Genomic DNA, 16,516 nt, shown 5'->3' on the forward strand with positions numbered 1-16,516 from the left:
ATCTTGTATATCATATCTAGTAAACGTGATATCAAGGTGATATCGAAATACTGTATACAATAAGATATATCATATTATGTTAACATGGTTATATTTAGTTTGTAAGACAAGAAAGAAAAAATGAAATACATATTATTTTTTAATGTTTGATATTTGGTCAAAATAAAATTTTTATTATATTTAAATATTTATTATTAAAAAAATACTGAATTTCTTTTTCATTTAACTATTTATTATTATTAAGAATATATTTATTATTTAAATATTTAAATATCAACTCTATACTATGCTATGCGGCTTGGAAGGATCCGAGTGATCAATGAAACAAATTTTTTTCAGATAAATAAATAAAAGAGAAGAAAAATTGCTTATAACGTGACCGCCCTTCATTGAATATTTACCTTAAGAGCCCCGTATAAGTGAGGGACATTGGACGACGGCCAGGAATCGCGACTCTTGGAGAGTTGCGTTGCAGAGAAGAGAAACAGAAGAAATTAGGGTTTCTAAGCGTGCGCGCGCGCTCTCTCTCTCTATCTCTCTCTCTCCCCCTCTGGCACCATTCTCCGCCACAATTTCTAAGGTTTGGCAGTTTTCTTTCATTTCCTTGCTTATCGTTATTCTCTCTCATTTGAATTTGATGCTTGCGTAGAGCTTTCTCATTTAGTTCAATTCTTTTATGTCTTGTATTTTTAGGTTTTCTCAATTTGAATGCGAAATTTTATAATTTGAACTGGAATTAGATTGTAGTGAAGGCGGAAGAGGACGTAGCGGGAACGGGAAGCTTTGGGAAGTGAGGGGTTTGGGGTGGGATTTGGAGTTCTAGGGTTTTGGAAATTGTTTAATTTTGGAGGTGTATCAGAGATGGAGAAATCTAGAAGGGAAGATTCAGATTTGAAGAAGAGTCACCGGGATCGGGATCGGAATGGAGAGAGACACAGGGAGAGGGAGAGAGACAAGGAGAAGAAAGAGCACCGGGAGAGTCGGCGCTCGGAGAGAGAGAAGAGTAGTGATGACAAGCATAGGGAGAAGGAGAGGGATAAGCACAGGGATAAGCGGGACAAGGAACGAACAAGGAGCAGCCGGGATGATGAACGAGATAGAGCGAGAGAAAGAACCAAGGACAGAGAAAAGGAGAGGGACAGGGACCATGAAGGTCGAGATGCTGAAAGAGAGAAGGAGAGAGAGAGGGATAAGGAGAGCAGAGAGAGGGCAAGGGAGAAAGAACGTGAGGATAGAGAGAGGGAGCGAGAACGAGAGAAGGAAAGAGAGAGGGAGAAGGCAAGGGAGAGGGAGAGGGAGAAGGAGAGGGAAAGAGAGAAGGAGAGGGAGAGAGAGAGAGAAAGAGAAAGAGAGAAGAGAGATAGGGAGAGGGAAGATAGAGAGAGAGAGAAGGAAAGAGATAGAGAGAGGTTACGGGAAAGGGAAAAGCGTCGGGAGCCTGATAGGAATGATAGTAGTGATGGTGATGATGTCAGAGACCGTGATAGAAAGCGGCGCAGGAGAGATGATGATTACAAGGATAGAGAGCGTGATCGGAGTGGCAGGTCTAACAGGCACAGAGATGAAGGTGAAGACAGCCCTAGAAAGAAGAGCGATGATGATGATTTGGATAAGAAAGAGAGAAGAACTCGAGAAGAAGATTTAGAGGAAGAACAACGGAAACTGGATGAGGAAATGGAAAAACGGAGGAGAAGAGTTCAGGAGTGGCAAGAATTAAAGAGAAAGAGGGAAGAATCTGAGAGAGAAAAGCTGGGAGAGGCTGCGAATGCTGATGAGCCCAAGTCTGGCAAGACCTGGACCCTAGAAGGAGAATCTGATGATGAAGATGTTGCCCCAACTGGCAATTCTGAGACAGATTTGAACATGGATGAAGATGCCAAGCCCACTGATAATGAAGTTGGAGATGGTATGGCAATAGATTCTCAAAATGGAACTTCTGCATCCACTCTGCAGAATGGGGATGAAGGTGCTGATGGAGATGAGGAAATTGATCCATTAGATGCTTTCATGAATTCTATGGTGTTGCCTGAAGTAGAGAAGCTAAACAATGCTGCAGTTTCTCCAACTAGCAATGCTGTGGTTCCCAGTGAAGATTCTGATTCAGACTATGGTGACCTTGAAAACAATGAAGATCCTTTGGAGGAAGAAGATGATGATGAGTTCATGAAAAGGGTGAAAAAGACAAAGGCTGAGAGACTATCAATTGTTGACCACTCAAAAATAGATTATAAACCATTCCGGAAAAATTTCTATATTGAAGTAAAGGAGAGTGCAAGGATGACTCCTGAAGAGATTGCTGCTTACAGGAAACAGTTGGAATTGAAGATACATGGCAAGGATGTGCCAAAGCCGGTGAAAACCTGGCACCAGACTGGGCTGACAACTAAAATCTTAGACACCATAAAAAAGCTTAACTATGAAAGACCAATGCCAATTCAAGCTCAGGCACTTCCAATAATTATGAGTGGTCGAGACTGCATAGGTATTGCAAAGACTGGCTCTGGTAAAACCCTAGCATTTGTGTTGCCAATGTTGAGGCATATCAAGGACCAGCCACCTGTGATGCCTGGAGATGGGCCTATTGGCCTTATAATGGCACCTACAAGGGAGCTTGTCCAGCAGATCCATAGTGACATCAAGAAATTTGCCAAAGTAGTGGGTATTAGCTGTGTGCCTGTGTATGGGGGTTCTGGTGTTGCACAACAAATTAGTGAATTAAAGCGGGGGGCTGAGGTTGTTGTCTGCACTCCAGGGAGAATGATTGATATACTTTGTACAAGTGGCGGAAAAATTACAAATTTGCGTAGGGTGACATATTTGGTCATGGATGAAGCTGATCGAATGTTCGACATGGGTTTTGAACCTCAGATCACTAGAATTGTTCAAAATACTCGACCTGACCGTCAAACTGTGCTATTCTCTGCCACTTTCCCTCGTCAGGTTGAAATTTTGGCCCGTAGAGTGTTGAACAAACCTGTGGAAATACAGGTTGGTGGGAGAAGTGTTGTGAATAAGGACATAAGCCAGTTGGTCGAGGTGAGACCTGAAAGTGAAAGGTTCTTCAGACTGTTAGAACTACTAGGAGAATGGTATGAAAAAGGAAAAATTTTGATATTTGTTCACTCGCAGGAAAAATGTGATTCTCTGTTCAGGGATTTGCTTAAGCATGGTTATCCTTGCCTCTCACTTCATGGAGCTAAGGATCAGACAGACCGTGAATCCACCATTTCTGATTTCAAGAGTAATGTATGCAATTTGTTGATTGCAACAAGTGTTGCTGCCAGGGGTTTAGATGTGAAGGAGTTAGAGTTGGTAATTAATTTTGATGTTCCAAACCATTATGAAGACTATGTTCATCGTGTTGGTCGGACAGGTAGAGCTGGCCGGAAAGGCTCTGCTATCACATTTATCTCTGATGACGATGCAAGATATGCACCAGATCTAGTGAAAGCCTTGGAGCTCTCTGAGCAAGTTGTTCCTGATGACCTGAAAGCTCTTGCGGATGGTTTTATGGCAAAAGTGAATCAGGGACTTGAGCAAGCCCATGGGACTGGGTATGGTGGAAGTGGTTTTAAATTTAATGAAGAGGAGGATGAAGTCAGGAGAGCAGCAAAGAAAGCTCAGGCAAAAGAATATGGCTTTGAGGAAGACAAGTCAGACTCAGATGATGAAGATGAAGGGGTCCGAAAGGCAGGTGGTGACATCTCACAGCAAGCTGCCCTTGCTCAAATAGCTGCTATTGCTGCTGCCTCCAAAGTTGGTGCCGTTTCAATGCCAAGCACTGTTCCAGCTGCTCAACTGCTTCCAAATGGTGGGCTCCCTGTATCTCTGTCAGGTGTCCTTGGTTTGACAATACCAGGCTCTGTAGCAGCAGCTGTGCCGGGGTCTGTGCTGCCAATGACCCCTAATGATGGGGCAGCTCGGGCAGCAGCCTTGGCTGCTGCCATCAACTTGCAACACAACCTTGCAAAGATTCAAGCTGATGCAATGCCTGAACATTATGAAGCTGAGTTGGAGATTAATGATTTCCCCCAGAATGCTAGATGGAGGGTGACCCACAAAGATACTTTGATTCCAATTTCAGAATGGACCGGAGCTGCCATTACCACAAGGGGGCAGTACTATACAACAGGTAAGGTCCCAGGACCAGGAGAGCGCAAGCTCTACTTGTTCATTGAGGGCCCTACTGAACAATCTGTCAAGAGAGCAAAAGCAGAACTAAAACGTGTCTTGGAGGACTTCACAATTCAGGCTATTTCAAATCCTAGTGCAGTCCAACCAGGCAAATACTCTGTTGTGAAATAACTCTGTTCTGGTAAAATGCATTATATCGTTTGCCACATGGGATTTGGGTTGACTCTCCTGCCTCTGATGTATCATTAGTTGCTTGGTTGTACTTGATTTCTTATACCTTAGAAGCCCATTTTATTGTTGAATCTGGTTGGCTATTTAGTTTGGCTGCATATGAATTTTTATGATGAGCTTAATTGAACTTATATGAGATACGTAGTTTTACATATAAGAATAAATTGTAATGCATGACAATTTTCCCCTTGGAAGTGTTGACTATGCGCACATTACTCACAATTTCCTTTCCAGCGTGGGTAAGGCTTATAAGCTTCTGATTCAAAGTAAGATCTTTCTGTAGCCCTGTTCCCCATCATTGCCATTTTAATACTTGTTGCTTCCTGATTTAGCTCTGAAAAAAAAATGGTTTGGACCTCTATGAGTTTGATTTTAAACGAGATGACTGGATGCCAAAGGGGTACCTTATTTCCCAAGGCAGGATGATGGTTTCCTTCACAGGTATGTGATTTATGTTTTGAACAAATCCAGGGAAAATAGTATTAAATGGACTTTTTATCTTCAATTTCTTTTTTTCTTTGTGGGGGTATTGGGCTATTATAACCCTTGGAAGGGAAATGTGTTCCTGCTATTATGCAGTCCTGTTTTTCAGCTGGATGGCTCCCTTGCTCTATCTAGATAAATTGTGTTTGGATCTTTGCAACCTGGGATATGGATCTTGGTGGGGAACAAGGGCCCTGCACATTTTTCCCATGTAACAGTAGACTACACGGTAAGCACAAATAAATTCTCTGGTCTTATTTTTGGTTGCCTTTTTCTTTAATAGGCAAACAATAAGAATATATAACCTCATCTCCAATCTAGTATTTAAGAGCAGAATCACTTAATGAAATCTATGATTGTAAACCAGCTTGCCATCAACTAGAAGATACTCATGAGACCACATGTATGTTGGATATAACAGAGTCCTTAATGTTATATTTGGTTTTAAGGAAATACTAAGGAAAATAATAAATAAATAAATAAATAAGATGATTTTCTCATGTTTTGATTTACTATGAAAAAAAAAATTAAAAAAAAATTACATTAATGTAATATAATTAAAATTAATTAAAATTTTATGTATTTTTAAATTATTTCATTTTGAAGAATTAAAATAAGTGAAATGAGTTTGAAGTGATATATAAAAATAATTTATTAACTTTAAATTGATTATTTTTCTTTATCCATAAAAAAAAAAAAAAAACTACTTTTTTTCTTTATTTTCTTTTCCAAAATTTTTTTGGAATCAAACATAATCTAAGAGATTGGTTGTTTCTTTGGGTACATTCCTTCTGTTGTTTGTTTCTCCTTCCTCTTTTTCTTGCGTTTGCTTGGTCTTGGCTCCTGTATTGCTTTAATGGCATGCGGAGAGAGTCCTATTTTCTAGTTTAGCTGTTGGGAGTTATCATAGGCAGACAACAGATTTGAGCCGGGCTTCAAGACTCATGGAAGTAATCTCTTTGATTGCCAACCAAATAAGAAATCTTCTGTAAATAAGTGAAAACCTCATTAATAAATTGAGTTTTAACCCCTTGATTCTTTTGCTGCAGTTGTTAGGTTTTCATTCCTTTTCTGTTTGTGTGCTTAACATAAGTTGGTTCTAGCAACAAGACTTCCACCTTTTGTTTCTTCCAACAGTCCTTATCAGGTACTATTTTCTCCCAGTATCTGAGATTCTCAATCATTTTTGGGGTCTTCCCCCTCAAATTTCTTTTTGGTTTTTCAGCCTGACATTTTGCTCAATTTTTTGTTGTGCTTTTTACCCAAAATGTTCACTATTTATTACAGGTTGCAGTATGCCTGGACAGGCAGACTCTAATTTGCTCAAGAAAATCAATGCAGGCTTAGGTTTACTTCCTTTTGCTTGGCCAATCTCTCCATCTCTAAATTCTCTAAATTTTCAGTGGAGCACCAGATAAGAATTTTTTGGGACTGAATTGGTATAGGTTGAAAGGATGCACGCACTTGCCCTCCTCATAATCAGACTCCTGGAAAAAAATTCTCATCTATTTTGGCTAGGCTTGAGGCTTGTTTATCCTCTGAGAGAAGGTAGAAAAAGGAGTACCAAATTCCATTCTTTTAAACATTAAGATTTAAGAGAAATTCTCAGAGGCTTTTTCTTTTAGAGTGGCAGCTGAACACAGGAGCATATGGATGTAGCAGTGGACCACGCTTTTGCTAAAATTTGTGGCTTGATCCTTTTGCTCGCAAAAAGGTTAGGGAAAATTTTAAGGGATCAAGTATTTAATAAAATAATTCATGATTTCTCACATATATTTGAATTAAAAATATTTAAAATAAAAGCATCGATGACCCCACTTGATTTAAGTTGAGGAGAGCAAGTCAACATGACAGCTTTCGTTATGGGCTCGTTCCGTTCGGCCGCCGCCACACTTCATTTTGAATGGTACGGAAGAAAAAGTTGGTTTTGTTAGCATAGAAACCCAAGAAAAGGTTAAAAAAAGCTGGATCTGTGGTAGACCATCCTGAGGAAAAAAATAGGTAATGAGATTGTATGGATAAACTTATATAAAGATATGATAGGATATAGAAACTGTGAGAATTAAATTTGATTCATAAATAAGGGTATGACATTTAATTTGAGTAGAGTTTGTGTTTTTAAGAGGCCGGTTTGGCAATGATTTTTAAAATTGTTTCTATCTTTAAAAACATTTATTTTTATGATGAAAATAAGGTGTTTGGTAAATTTTAAAAATCTAGAAAAACACTTAAAGTGATTTTTATAGAATCACTTGACATGTGTTTTTTTTTTTATTATTTTAAATACTTCAAAAATTTTGAAATATTCCAAAAGTGCCCCCAAATGATTAAGATAATCTATTTTTGGTTCTTTACAATTACAACCAAGTTATTAAAGATATAAATAATAAGGAAAATGTTATATCCATTTGTAATTAAGAAAAATTGATTTTGACTCACTAATATCAAAATATATTAAAATAATAATAATTTAAAAAATTTTAAATTAATATTATCTTTATCTTTTTAAAAATAATTTGAAATATATGTATTTTTTAATAAATTATTTAATTATTCTTTAAAATCTCATTTTTACTTATCATGTCATTAATATTAATTAACAATTAGAACTAGACTCCTCCTCTAAGATATTTTTGGATTTTTTTTCTCTCTATAAACAAATATCTGGTAGGAAAAGTTAAAATTTATTATTATTATTTTTTACCATAAACAAACATCTTATAGAAAATGAAAGGTAGTTTGAAAAGTACATCAAATAAAATAATAATAATAAAAACATTTGCATAAATAAATCTAATTATTAATTGATGTTATTGACATATAGTAAGTAAAAAAGACACTTTAAGAAATAATTAGATGATTTATTAAAAAATATATATATTTTAAATTATTTTTAAATAGATAAAAATAATACCGATTTAAAAAATTTAAGGTTGCCTTTTTAATGTATTTTCATATTAGTGAATCAAAATCCGATTTAATCATGAAAAAAGATAAGGTATATGTATTTAACACGGTAATGTTAAAATTATGATATCAAAATGGCATTCTATTTAATATCATATTAAAAGTGTCATCCAATATTTATTATTATTATTATTATTATTATTATTTTGTTTAATATTCTAGATTATAGCATAGAGTCGTTAGAGAGGGAAAAATCGTTGCTTTAAGATGATAGGAAAGTGATGATCTTTTTAATCAAATGGCACACGAGTGTCTCCACTAATCATAAGCCTAAAGTAGTGGGTTTCGGCCCCATTTGGAGGCTATAAAGTAATTAATTTTTTTTTGAAAATAAATAAATTAATTAATTAAAAAAGAAAAGAAAAAAGGGTAGTAGCAGCCAACCACCGTTCTCTGGACCCTCTCATTCATTCCCCGTCTTCTTCCTCACTGTCTTTCTCCTTCCCCCTTTTCTTTAATTGCCGTATGCAATTTTCGTCACAACAAACTTCAAAACCCTAGGAAATTTTATCATATTCTGGGGTTTTATTGGATGTTCTCTCTTCTTTTTCCAATATAAACCCTAGAAACCTAAACATATCTCTCTCTGTGGTTTAGTTGAGAGGGAGAGAGGAGGGGGGGAAGGGGGGGATATGGAAAACGAAGTGATCGAATTCGATATTGGGTTGGGAGGAGGGCAAGTTGGTGGAGGAGATGAGGATGGTGTGGACATTGAGCATCCCGTTGACGACGAAGAAATTGTCGATACTCCTCCCGGCGGTGGCCTTGGCTCTGGTGAAATTTACATTCCCGAGGGTGACCTTGATCTTGAACCTTATGAGGGCATGGAATTCGAGTCCGAAGAGGCTGCCAAGGCTTTCTACAATTCCTATGCTCGCCGTGTTGGCTTCAGTACCCGCGTCAGCTCGTCTCGTCGTTCCAGGCGCGACGGAGCTATCATTCAGAGGTCCTTTGTTTGTGCTAAAGAGGGGTTCCGGAATTTGAACGAGAAGCGCACCAAGGATAGGGAGATCAAGCGTCCCCGCACCATCACCAGAGTGGGTTGCAAAGCTTCGCTCTCCGTTAAGATACAAGATTCCGGGAAATGGGTTGTTTCTGGATTTACTAAGGAACACAATCACGAACTGGTTCCCCCCGATAAGGTGCATTGCCTCCGCTCTCATAGGCAAATCTCCGGCCCTGCTAAGACCTTGATCGACACCTTGCAGGCTGCTGGAATGGGTCCTCGTAGGATTATGTCTGCCCTAATCAAAGAGTATGGCGGAATTAGTAAAGTTGGGTTCACCGAGGTAGACTGTAGGAATTACATGAGAAATAATCGCCAGAGGAGCTTGGAAGGCGACATTCAGCTCCTTCTTGATTACTTGAGGCAAATGCATGCCGAAAACCCATCTTTTGTATATGCTGTGCAGGGCGATGACGATCAGTCCCCGAGCAATGTCTTCTGGGCTGACCCCAAGTCAAGGATGAACTACACTTACTTTGGTGACACAGTTACATTTGACACAACTTACAGGTCCAACAGGTACCGTCTGCCCTTTGCACCCTTCACTGGGGTAAACCATCATGGGCAGCCTGTTTTGTTTGGTTGCGCATTCCTAATAAATGAATCTGAAGCATCTTTCATTTGGCTATTTAAGACTTGGCTCATGGCAATGTCTGGTCGGCCCCCAGTGTCGATCACAACTGATCACGATGCAGTGATCGGTTTAGCCATCTCACAAGTTTTCCCAGAAACCCGGCACCGATTCTGCAAATGGCACATCTTTAAGAAATGTCAGGAGAAGTTGTCTCATGTGTTTCTTAGGCATCCAACTTTTGAAGCCGACTTTCATAAATGTGTGAACTTGACTGATTCAACTGAGGAGTTTGAGTCTTGCTGGTTGTCACTTGTTGATAAATATGATCTCAGGGATCATGAGTGGCTTCAAACGATACACTCTGCTCGCAGGCAGTGGGTCCCTGTATATCTGAGGGACGCATTTTTTGCAGAAATGTCTATAACCCAACGTAGTGATAGTATGAACTCATACTTCGATGGGTATGTGAATGCTTCAACCAATCTAAGTCAGTTTTTTAAGCTGTATGAGAAAGCTTTGGAGAGTCGCAATGAGAAAGAAGTGAAAGCAGATTATGATACAATGAACACTTCTCCGGTACTGAGGACCCCATCTCCAATGGAGAAACAAGCATCAGAGCTTTACACTAGAAAATTATTCGTGAGATTTCAAGAGGAGTTGGTTGGGACACTTACATTCATGGCCTCCAAAGCTGATGATGATGGGGAGACCACCACATATCAAGTAGCAAAATTTGGGGAGGATCATAAAGCTTACTATGTTAAATTCAATGTTTTGGAGATGAGAGCAACTTGTAGCTGTCAGATGTTTGAGTTTTCAGGTTTGCTTTGCAGACATGTATTGGCAGTCTTTAGAGTTACGAATGTTCTTACTCTTCCATCTCATTATATTTTAAAACGGTGGACAAGAAATGCCAAGAGCAGTGTTATATTGGAAGAACGTGCCAGTGATGTATTGAATAGTTATCTAGAGTCTCATACAGTTCGCTATAATACCCTACGCCATGAAGCATTTAAATTTGCTGATGAAGGGGCAAAGTCTATTGACACTTATAATGTGGCAATGAGTTCTCTACAAGAAGCTGCTAAAAAAGTTGCTCTTGCAGCAAAAACTGAGGGAAGATTTGACATGGTCAATGGGCATTTCAGGGGTCAGTCCACGAGTGATGGGAGTAGGGCATATTATACCAGTGGGGAACACCAAGGAAGCTTAGGCCAAAATTTGTCTGAGGTCAGTCAGTTTTCTCTTATGGCTGTTTCAAATTATAAATTTTTCTTGAACTCACTACTCTTCTATTTATTTTCTGGCAATAATAATCGATGGCCTTTCTACTCTCCACTTGATCATTAAATACAATTTTCTTTTTCAAAATTTTCAATTGTTTTGTGTTCTGTGATCTATGAATTTTATTATGTTTGAGTTTTTTCTATCTTCTGCCTTACTGTTGCATGTCTGCATATATTATGTATCTGAAAAAAATAATATAAAAAATAATTATTAACAAAATGAAGAAAATCTATATTCCATTATAAGTATACCCTCTAGCATAATTTATAGTATGTCTAAGCTCAGAGGGGAGTTCACTGAGAAATGAAAATCCATCACAGGCATTGCCATATATATATATATATTTAAGATGAGAAGGCATTGCTGTACATTTTGAGACAAGTAATAATCTGTACTTTCACTATAAATAAAAACAATAGCATCCTCTAGGAACAATCATAAAATCATGAATGTACCATGAACAGGTCCTCAGCCAATGCATAATCCCATTTAAACAATCCATAGAAACCCGAACATATAAACTCAGGTACACTTGTCAGGGTGTAACTTTGCAGGCGTATCTCTTGATGTTGGATTTATCTAATTCTTAGGCAGTAGGATTCATTGGCATGTATCAGTTTTTTAATTTTCTATTTTGCTTCAATCCTTTTGCTAAAATGAAGTGTTTGTGTTGGTATTATAAGACATATCACATATTTTAACTTGGAGCCATCAAGGATTGATTCATTTATGCACTCAGCCCAACTTTTGAACTCATTCTATTTTGCTCAAATTCATACATGGAAGTTTTAGTTGGTAACCTCTGGACTGTTCTGGTGCAAGGCACTAATTGAAATTGGGCTCAAGCTCTGGCATGCCTTCAACTTATATTGAATGCAGTTGTTCTTGAGGCCCGACTTAGGTGGCACACTCAGAGGATTTTCAAAGTGCATTAAGATTTGGTACATCAAAATTACACTAAAGAAAAGTCTTAGCCAAATTTTTTTTTAAGTGAACTAGTATTTTATGGAAACCTTTGTATTATTTATTAATCCCATATAGGGTCTCTCCATCTCTTGTGACTGTTTCTACCTTATTAAATTACTTGTCTACCCAATTTTATTGATATTTTTAAATTGATGACAAAGATAAAACGATAATTTACTTAGTGGGACCCTCCAGAAATAAATAGAATAAAATTCTAATTTAAACCATTATCAATGTGTTTCTATCATTTGCTTATCCAACCATGGGCAATGAGATATTATTTTATTCAACCATCACATAATAATTTTTGAGTTTTTATATTTAATTTTTATAATTGTATTTGCTTATCCAATCATTGCAAAAACTATCCTATAGACTTTGGGATGCTGTTTTGGCATTTCCTTTATATATATACTCTTTGTCTTACCTATCAAAAAGGAAAAAAAAAAAAAAAAATCATTGCAAAAACTAGGCAAGTGCTTGGAAAGGAAAAAAAAGATGAGAAAATGAAAGGTGGGAATATTAATATTGCAGGTCAGTTCTTACTAAAGAGATTTGATTTTGAACTGTTATCAACTGCTACAATTTTATTTATTTATTTATGTTGTACTTTTGGCATTAATTTTTGTATGCTATCAATAATTCTTTGATTTTTAATTGTTATCAACTGCTACAATTTTATTTGTTTGTTTGTTTTTTGTACTTTTGTCATTAATTTTTGTATGCTATCAATAATTCAGGTTTATTGAGTTGTCAAATTTTTTTAGTTATCATAGGGTTGTGCAAGGATGGAAAAGGGACACCTTTTGAATATCAATTCATCCATGCTGGTCTATTTATTTATCTTTTTGATAAGTAAAGAAGAGTATATATATTACGAAGAGGCACTAAAATAGCGGCCCATGATATACAAGAAAGATACATTCACCCCCCTTACAGCTAAAACAAAAAACTGTCCCAAATGATGTACAAAAAACAACCCCTCCCTCAATGGGAGCCCACCCAATTAATGCCGGTTTATCCCTAATTGTATAGCATTGATATGTGATTCTGATGTGTTTCCTATAGTTGATCCTTTTTTTTTTGGGTAAAAAGAAGTAATTCATAAAAGAGAAACGTTAAAAAAAAAAAAACGTCCCAAAATACACAGAAAATATAGAAAGAATGCCTATATGTGCCACAAAAAAAGAGAGAGGGATAACAAAAAACAACCCCCCTCAATTCGAACCCGACCAGTCCATAAAGTCTACAGAGGAAAGAGGACTAGGAACTATATACAACTTGCACCATGCCCAAAGATTACAAATGAAAGATTCCTATAATTGATCCTAATCATGAGGTGCGGTAGGTAGATGTCATTGTCATTTATGATCAGTGTGTTTTGCGACATCAGAAGATTCCCCTTGTCTTTTTCGTATATAATCTATGCATGTAGGCTGTGCCCGCTTTTGTTAGGTGCTGTTTATTGCATCTTTGCTTGCATATCAATGCATATATCATTTTTTTTCATTCTTGATAAGGGAAAAGATTATTTCTAGAGTTATTTTGGATGCTTCCACGGTCTTTCAGGTGGAAATATCCAGTCAGTTGCTGGGAATAGTTTTAGAAATCTGATTCAAAAAAATTAGTTTTGGAAATAAGTAAATATTATTTTGACAATGTCACCACCTGAAATAAAAATTGTGTTTTCACTTTCTGTAATAGGGATATATGGCTTGTATGAATAATGAGGACAAGGTTCCTCTTTGCACCAGAAAATTTCTATCAGCAGGATTGATTTCCATGCAACTATTGACTAGTTGGGCCTATATGGGCTTTGTTTCATGGATGATCACATGGATTGCTCTCTCATTTGGGCTCTGCACTGAGCTGTTTGATTGGCTATCTTGGTCTTCTCAGGTCACTGAAATTTGATTGTTTGGCTGATTATAGCCATCTTATTTATGGTTTGGTTGGCCACCTTAAGCCATATATGATATAATTGTTCTAGTAGATCTTTAAGCCCTAACAATCTCTGTACAAATATACCTGCTAATTTTTGAAATTTTTTTAATTCATGTAGCTGTACTTCTGCTGGCCACTTTTGAAGCACTGCTGCTAATGCTAATTATGCTCTGATTTACGTTTGAATATGTGACATCCCTGATTTATACTAATACTCATTTCTGTATTCTTGTCGCTTGGCCAACAATCTGTTGGCATTTCTGCCACCAAAATGCATGGTGTTTCTCATGAGCATGTCACAGTTGTTTTTGCATGGTTCAACGTAGTGGTTGTTCTTGTTCATACTCGATGGTATAATTTAGTTGGATTTTGTCTATTTGGGTTGTTTTGAACCAGTTGGGATTCAAACTTACAGTTTCAGTTGATTGCCATGGGACTCCATCAAAGATGGGCTTTAGGATTTGATTGATATGAGTTAACCTCTTGTTTTTGATAGAACGACAGCTTGTTCATTGTGATGATGTTGGTGTACATCTTGTTGACATAAGCCACACCCTTCTGTTGTCTCTTAGTGCATTTTTCCTTTTTGGCTATGAAAATAAATAAATAAATAAAATGGCATCTTGGGAAAAAACAGAATTTTCTTTTGTTGGTACATCAGATTTTGCTACAGGTGTGATTTTATTTATTTGGTTTCTGTTGGAGTAGGAGTGCTCTAATTCAGTACTCCCCATGATGAATTGCTGTTTGCGAATGCCATTTTAATTGTTCGTCTGGAGATGTCCTATTGACAATGCATGCCATATTTTTATGTCCTTGCTTGATTGTCTATAGTGACTGACTGATTCTGTGGTCTGCTTGGTAGGATGATATGGACAGGAAAATCCGAGAACTCACAGAGGAATTGAACTGTGCAAATGGAAAGTGTGAGGTATACCGGGCGAACCTGCTTTCAGTTTTGAAAGATATTGATGAACATAAACAACAGCTGTCAGTTAAAGTGCAAAATGTAAAGCTTAGTATGAAAGACAGCTTCTAAAGGTGCAACACAGTTTTAGCATGTAGTTCCCTTTTATCTTTATTTCCTTTTATATTGTACTTCTGTGCTTCATCTAGGCTCTCTGGATAGTGTAGACATTAGGTAGTATGTCAGTTTGCCTTGTCTTTGATAGAGTACTCGGTGTCTTGACTTTTCAGATCTGTATGCTGCTAATGTGAAGGTGACTGCTCCTCCTTCCAAACTCTTTGGAACTTGGGGATAGGAGGCGTTCTGACTGTAATGCTTTGAAAGAAATTATCTATAATGATTATTTGATAGACAATTAGGAAGACACGTATATAGAAAACATTAGTATGCCAAACATGCTGGGACCATGTTGTAATTCTTCTTGTTTGCAGACTTGGCTTGTCTGAGGGTCAACATGTAACATGTAAATGTTTTGTTGTTGGATTTGACATCTTTCATAGTTCTTTCTGGTCCATCTGGATTATTTTTCCTCATTTTCTTACATTGTAATGTCCTACCTTTTAATTGTTTGTGACCTCGCAGGAGAAAATTGTTGTATAATAGTTGCAGATAAAGACAAATGTAAAACTTAATTTTAAATATTGGCAGTGGTGAAAATTTTGGTGATTGGATTCATTTAACTACTTTCTTTCCAGATCAAGGTTGAAGTATTCAGTCGCTTAGCTTTTCAGATCAAGGTTGAAGGCGCAGGTATTGCAATACAATAACAACTGATCATCTTTCAACCGAGTGTATTGGAGATTTGTTCTACCATTTGATTGGCCAAATCTTATCCTTCCCCCAAATTGAGATGCAGAAAATACATGTAACCCCTTCCTATTCAGAGACTAATTTTGATTTTATTACTATTTGAGACTGTATAATGAGATGCTTTGATGTTTCACCAACTAAAACCTTCTCTACAGTTAACAGAGTACCAGGACATTGGACCTGGCGCAGAGTTTTTACACAAGATTGGGCAAAAACTCCCATGGCTACTAGAATCAGTGCCACTACTGATTTTTCTTTCCTAGATGGTGATTCAAAAGAGTTTTGATGGGCTCATATGACAAGGGTATGCTCCCATGTCTATAAACCTCGGTTCTTCAGAAGTTTCTTCGACCAGATGGATTGTTAGACCCTGTCCTTCCTTCCACATGCTGGACAGAATTATGCTTTTTGCTGTGAGAAAAAGACCATTTCTCATTTGCTCATATAGACTGCTGAAATTCAATTGTGATTCAGTTGGAAGAAGGGATGGTTCATGTCTGTTCTGTTTTGTTTGTTTGTTTGTTTTTTCCTCGTAGACAGAGTCCCAAATATCATGCATTTTAGGGTGTGCCCCATTGGGATCAAAACATTTGCCATGTCTATGTCACATGGCTAGGTATGTTCTAGGGTTGCAGATTAGAAACCTTGGGGCTGCATCTTTGGTTTTGACTTTGTACATAATAACTGTCTTTTTAGCAGGGTGCCAGGTGCACTCATCTCCTCTCTAAACACTCTGGAATACCTAGTTTTGAGGTTTTTATCAGCTGCTGCAGAAGTAAAAGCCTCCTTCACTTGCATTCTGTTCAGAACTCTGCCATTTACTGTTATTCATGTTCATATTTCTACCATTTCTCTCACAATATCAAGCTGACAGCCGGTGAAAGCACCTCAGGTTTCACCATTACCTGACCCCATCTGTTGGAGGTTCTTCCAAAGAGTCTTTTTTTCTCGGTCATGATTGATGCTTTTGCTAAGGCTCCTGTATTTGTAATGACCCTTGTCCTGATTCAATAAGGCCTCTAGCAGTATAACATTTTGCTTGTGCTGTGGACTCAGAAGCACTGATTCAGATTCTTAAAAGGGTCATCCATTTTGAAGCAATGTTTCAAATTCTGGGACAGTCTTTGGAACGCCCAATGCCCTGTTG

The 16,516-nt window shown here is 37.4% G+C and overlaps 2 protein-coding genes across 5 annotated transcripts; both read left to right on the plus strand.

Moving 5' to 3' along the window:
- The first annotated feature begins 312 nt into the window (after positions 1-312).
- Positions 313-4,552, plus strand: LOC100262258 (DEAD-box ATP-dependent RNA helicase 42). Of its 2 annotated transcripts, none has more exons than XM_010647286.3 (2): positions 313-580; positions 741-4,552. In XM_010647286.3, exon 2 carries the CDS (start codon positions 862-864, stop codon positions 4,303-4,305), a length of 3,444 nt encoding a protein of 1,147 aa, XP_010645588.1. In that variant the 5' UTR covers positions 313-580; positions 741-861; the 3' UTR covers positions 4,306-4,552. The 2 variants fall into 2 exon arrangements, with proteins under 2 accessions (XP_010645588.1, XP_002280049.2); XM_002280013.5 differs by having other exon boundaries at positions 378-580; positions 694-4,552.
- Positions 4,553-8,171: 3,619 nt separating this feature from the next.
- On the plus strand, positions 8,172-16,164 carry LOC100267491 (protein FAR1-RELATED SEQUENCE 5). Of its 3 annotated transcripts, XR_784842.3 has the most exons (4): positions 8,190-10,625; positions 14,458-14,633; positions 15,255-15,424; positions 15,525-16,164. XR_784842.3 is itself a non-coding variant. In XM_002283166.5 (3 exons), exons 1-2 carry the CDS (start codon positions 8,448-8,450, stop codon positions 14,629-14,631), a joined length of 2,352 nt encoding a protein of 783 aa, XP_002283202.1. In that variant the 5' UTR covers positions 8,172-8,447; the 3' UTR covers positions 14,632-14,633; positions 14,790-15,092. The 3 variants fall into 3 exon arrangements, 2 of the variants coding, with proteins under 2 accessions (XP_002283202.1, XP_010645572.1); XM_002283166.5 differs by lacking the exons at positions 15,255-15,424; positions 15,525-16,164 and adding an exon at positions 14,790-15,092 and having other exon boundaries at positions 8,172-10,625; XM_010647270.3 differs by having other exon boundaries at positions 15,255-16,164.
- Positions 16,165-16,516: the final 352 nt, after the last annotated feature.

Source organism: Vitis vinifera, chromosome 3 (genome assembly GCF_030704535.1).
Source record: "Vitis vinifera cultivar Pinot Noir 40024 chromosome 3, ASM3070453v1".
Taxonomy (NCBI): Eukaryota; Viridiplantae; Streptophyta; class Magnoliopsida; order Vitales; family Vitaceae; genus Vitis; species Vitis vinifera.

Excerpts from the sequence above, each read along its gene's own strand:
- LOC100262258 (XM_010647286.3), top strand. The coding sequence starts at position 862 with ATGGAGAAATCTAGAAGGGAAGATTCAGATTTGAAGAAGAGTCACCGG.
- LOC100267491 (XM_002283166.5), top strand. The coding sequence starts at position 8,448 with ATGGAAAACGAAGTGATCGAATTCGATATTGGGTTGGGAGGAGGGCAA. Across the intron at positions 10,626-14,457 it reads TAGGCCAAAATTTGTCTGAG|GATGATATGGACAGGAAAAT; the intron begins GTCAGTCAGTTT and ends TCTGCTTGGTAG.